We start from the raw sequence: 5,322 nt of genomic DNA, 5'->3' as shown, positions 1-5,322 counted from the left end.
CACACACACACACACACACACACACACACACACACACACACACACACGAGTTCGACCTGTCAGGCATTTAACAGGGAGAGTCAGCTTTTGCCTTTGCATTATGGGTTATATACAAAATTTGGTGTTTCCTACTGATAAAATGTAATCCTGGATAACAACAGCAAAAAAACTCGTTTAGCAACATGGTTGAATTCCAACCATATCATTTATTTTAAAGAAAGATGATTCATTTTATCAGTATTACACTAACATTGAAATTGGTAAAATGGGTGTTGGTTTTAATCACAACATTTGGAGATTTCATGGTATGAAAGGGAAATTCACTTCATTTTATGGATGAAGTTATTGACCTCTAGAAAGGAGAAGTGAGGGGTGCCCGGGGGGCTCAGTCGGTTAGGCGTCTGACTCTTGGTTTCGGCTCAGGTCATGATCTCAGGGTCGTGCAGGGAGTCTGCTTGAGATTCTCTCTCTCTCCCTCTCTCTCCCTCTCTCTCTCTCTCTCTCTCTCTCTCACCCTCACCCTTTCTCCCTCTCTCCTTCTCTCCCCCTCTGCCATTCCCCCCACCCTCTCTCTCTCTCAAAATAAATAAATAAACCTTTAAAAAAAGAGATGTGACTTGTTCAAGGTCACATAGTAAATTTATGGAAAAGATGACTTTAAAACATAGGTTTTTCCCTGTTAAAAAATAAACTTAATGGTCTCCTTAGAAAGAACCCCAAGATACCTTAAAGGTGGCAGGCATTCAAACACTCCCCTGTGACCTGACAATTTCACTTTATTTTTCTAAGATTGTATCACTTGTTGTCAAAATGCTAGTAACCATGTTTATTATGCTGAGTATTTCTATGCAAGGATGTGGAATGCCTCTGTATGGTTGGAGTCTGGGGGGTTTGCTTCATAGGTCTGACAGATCTGCTGCTACACCGAATCCTACCACTGAAACATTTCTGGATGAAACTACATATCTGGGACCTGCTTTAAAATAATCCAGCCAGGGGAGGAGAGTTGAGATTTAAATGCAACCAGATTGGCCACATGTTCATTGTGAGGTTAGAGAAATTGGAGTGTATGTTGGGAGTGTTGCAAGTTAACACAGCTCAGTCTGGACCCGGGTGTGAAATGCATCTCTCTCTCTCTCTGTTTGCAGGGTTGTTATGATCTGGTGACCAGTTTCATGGAGACCAACATGGGAATCATTGCTGGAGTGGCTTTTGGAATCGCGTTCTCTCAGGTAGGCTGTGTAATTGTGCGGTCAGGCCTGGCCTGCCCCGGCCTCCTGCCCCAGCTTCCCTCTCCGGTCTCCGGATTCCCCGCCTGCCCGCCCTGGGCCTTGGGAGAGGCTGATAGATGGGGTCAGAGCTCCTTGCTCATTAGTCCTCAGGTCATCTGTTTATTGATTTTCCTTTTTCAACTTAAATGAAGTTTTGGCATCAAGGGAATATCGGTTACAGTTCAACTAATGACTAGCTCCAGAAAACAACTTGCTTCTTCTGTAGGTCAAATGGAGGTTAACTGAACAAAGTGCTGGTTTAATTGGAGCATAAACAACTCCAAACATCAAATGGCTGGTCTGGATTTGGGGGAGGCTTTTTTTTTTCTGGTCGATCTGTCCCTGTTTTGTTCTTCGTTCCTGTCGATTATGCACGAGCTGTCTCCCTTTACAGAAAGCCTACAGTTAGCGAACTTCATCTTGCAGTCATTACTTTAATCCTACGTTTGACTATGGTTCCTTATGAGGAAACGGAATTTTTGTCTATTGTGTAGCCCTTTATCTCCACCCAGCCTCTATAAAATAATGAGAGAAGTCATTCTGCCAATGAAGTGCACCACGCATCCTCAAGGATAGAACAAGATTAAGCTGACTCTAAAATTTGGGCCCCCTCCCCCCAGCAGTGCAGTATCCCACAGGCCTCTGACCTCCCAGCCAAATGATCATATTGTTGCAACGATAGTGCTGTGGGTGGGAGGACTGGCATGTATACTTAACCAAATGAAAACTTGATGTATGTTTAACTCCAAATATTTTCAGGCCAACAGATCGTTTTCTCAATGAAGCCCAGTTAATGTTCTCTTGGTGATGTTTCTCCACCACTCTAATTTCTCCTGCCTGAATTCTATATTTGCTCTCTCAGACTATACTTACCTTTTCCCTGCCCCCCCCCACACCTCCTTCCTTCCTGCCTAGCAATGCAGGCACACATTCGTTCTAGCCAAGTTCGTTCTTCAAAATTTTTAATTGAAATATGGCATATACAGAAAAATACGTAAATTATAAATGCACAGCTTAATAAATCAGCACAATGTGAACATACCTGTGTCACCCTCACTTAGATCAAGGACTAGAACGTGGCCCTAGTAGTTTTTTGCAAAGAGAGGGTTTTGCCCCAGGTCAGTTGACAAACTTCTTCCTCAGCAGTGACAAAAACCTGGGTGACATTTCATCTGACAAGAGCATGTGGACTCATCCCATGGGAGTGTGCACTCCTTGTGGTGGCTTCAAAATTCTTTCACTGTGCTTCTTCATTGTTTGCAGCTCATGAAGGGAATTACACTCTTAACACGCCAACATGCAAACCAAGATGGCACCACAAACCGTGCCGGTTCGTCTCCAGAGACCTTTCCCAAAAAGTTGCTGCCCAAAATTTCCTCCGATTGCTATCCTACTTGAGTCATAACACTTCAGTGACGTGTCTGTAATGGCCAGGGGACGTTTTAGAGGATCCGGGACCCACGTCCGATACAGACGTGCAAGATGCACTAGAGAGCTTGCACATCTGTTTGTGCGTGTATACGCAGGGTCAGGTTAATGCCATCGACAGGCCAGATGTGTGCTTGGTGGCTGGGGACGACTGTCCCCTCGGAGGAAGGAATATAGGTGAGGTCTCCCCTAATGGCGCTCCTAGAACCATAAAGGGACCTGATGCCAATACTTTCCATGGGGAGAAGAGAGCCTCACAGAGCCCGGAATCTCATGGATAAAACATCATGTCATCTAGGAATGTTCCTGCACGGCCATGAGGGGCACGGGGGATTCTCCCATTTTCATTAGTGAGGTGAACCAAGTCATGAAGGATCTGATTAAGACCTCTCTTCTACTTCTCTGTCATGCTTCCCTATGAAGGGGGTGGGGTCGGGTGGGGTGGGGTGGGGATTTCTGCTTTAGACAAATTGCCTGGTGAGCATTAATCTGTCTGTGCTAACCTTGAAGAAATCCTCGACATGGGGATTGTGGAGTTTGCTCTGTGGCCCTCTGGGGCAGTGAGAGAGGGGCCAGTATCCCTGAGGGAACCCCCAAACAGAAACTCTACAGAGATTTTAGGTCTCATCATGGTACCACATCATTGTTGGGATAAGACAACAAAACACAAAGCCCAGTGGCATCGCCTAGCCAATACCATTCACCCCCAGGACCAGACAGGTGCAGTGAGGCAGAGACTTGAGACCTGCCATGCTCCGCAGGAGGCAGGGGGAGGAAGAGCCATAGCTGCCTTTTACTAGCGTGATGTGCTAGGAGCCAAAGTTGGCTTCCAGATACCAGTGGGTCCAAGGCCTCTCCGGGACAGTGGCGGCCACTTACCAGATGCCTATTCAGGAAGAACCAGCCATACCGGTCCTGGTCAATGACCCAGAACCAAAGCTTTAGCCACATGTGTTTAAGATTTTGGGGACCAGTGTCAGAGTAAAACCTAGCACCTGTTGGCTGATTCAGGTGAATCACTCATGTTGGCCAATGTCTTGGCCCTTCTGTACTGAAGCAGGCCTCTACTGAGTAGAGGCCAAAGTAGGTAGCAAAGAACAGAGCTGTTCTCTCCCTCCCTCCCTCCCTCTCTCTCCTCCCTCTCCTCTCCCTTCCTCTTCCCCTTTCCTCACCCACCCTCCACCTGCTCCTTGCCCTTCCCCTCCCCTGCTCTGCTAACATCCGCATCCACGCTATCATCTGTGGGAACAAACTAGCCTTGCACATCTGTTGTGTCAGAAATAAAGGTGGTATAAAGTACAAGGCAAACTAAGCCAAATCTAGCCTTTCCATAGACTATGCAAAAAGTTTGTCCCTGGTTAGCTCATTTAGCCAACTTAAAGCCCCTGAGTTCTGTTTTGGGCGCAGCAGGATTTGGGCAGGCATTTAAGGCTTCCTCTACAAACTCCCATGCCCTGAGCCCTCTCAAGGGAAAATCCATTTGTCTGGACTCGATGGGCAGGTCCTGCTCTCCTATAAATTCATAGCAGGAAGTTAGTGTTTTGATAGGGTACCTCCTCCATGCATCTCTGGCAGCTCCACTTTTTTTCCCCCATTTTCTATTGTTATGTTAATCACCATCCATTACATCATTAGTTTTTGATGTAGTGTTCCATGATTCATTGTTTGTGCCTAACACCCAGTGCTCCACACAGAATGTGCCCTCTTTAATACCCATCACCAGGCTAACCCATCCCCCCACCCCCCTCCCCTCTAGAACCCTCAGTTTGTTTTTCAGAGTCCATCGTCTCTCATGGTTCGTCTCCCCCTCCGACTTACTCCCCTTCCTTCTTCCCCTCCTGCTATCTTCTTCTTCTTTTTTTTTCTTAACATATGTTGCATTATTTGTTTCAGAGGTACCGATCTGTGATTCAACAGTCTTGCACAATTCACAGCGCTCACCATAGCACATACCCTCCCCAATGTCTATCACCCAGCCACCCCATCCCTCCCACCCTCCACCACTCCGGCAACCCTCAGTTTCTTTCCTGAGATGAAGAATTCCTCATATCCGTGAGGTCATATGATACATGTCTTTCTCTGATTGACTTATTTCACTCAGCATAACACCCTCCAGTTCCATCCACGTCATTGCAAATGGCAAGATCTCATTCCTTTTGATGGTTGCATAATATTCCACCATGTATACATACCACATCTTCTTTATCCATTCATCTGTTGGTGGACATCTTGGCTCTTTCCACAGTTTGACTATTGTGGACATTGCTGCTATAAACATTGGGGTGCACGTACCCCTTCGGATCCCTACATTTGTATCTTTGGGGTAAATACCCAGTAGTGCAATTGCTGGATTGTAGGGTAGCTCTATTTTCAACTGTTTGAGGAACCTCCATACTGTTTTCCAGAGTGGCCGCACCAGCTTGCATCCCCACCAACAGTGTAGGAGGGTTCCCCTTTCTCCGCCTCCCCGCCAACATCTGTCGTTTCCTGACTTGTTAATTTTAGCCATTCTGACTGGTGTGAGGTGGTATCTCATGGAGGTTTTGATTTGGATTTCCCTGATGCCGAGCGATGTTGAGCACTTTTTCATGTGCCTGTTGGCCATTTGGATGTCTTCTTTGGA

At 46.4% G+C, this 5,322-nt stretch overlaps 1 protein-coding gene across 1 annotated transcript in view; it reads left to right on the top strand.

Moving 5' to 3' along the window:
- TSPAN7 (tetraspanin 7) overlaps positions 1–5,322 on the top strand; it is a 134,342-nt gene that overhangs the window by 114,229 nt on the left and 14,791 nt on the right. Inside the window, exon 6 of the mRNA XM_025857790.2 lies at positions 1,149–1,232. Coding sequence (XP_025713575.1) covers positions 1,149–1,232 — 84 coding nt within the window. The remainder of the gene's footprint in view (positions 1–1,148; positions 1,233–5,322) is intronic.

The sequence above is a fragment of the Callorhinus ursinus genome, unplaced genomic scaffold (genome assembly GCF_003265705.2).
Source record: "Callorhinus ursinus isolate GAN/ISIS: 27379988/994484 unplaced genomic scaffold, GSC_fseal_2.0 scaffold16, whole genome shotgun sequence".
NCBI lineage: Eukaryota > Metazoa > Chordata > Mammalia > Carnivora > Otariidae > Callorhinus > Callorhinus ursinus.
This window is presented reverse-complemented; position numbering and strand designations above follow the sequence as displayed.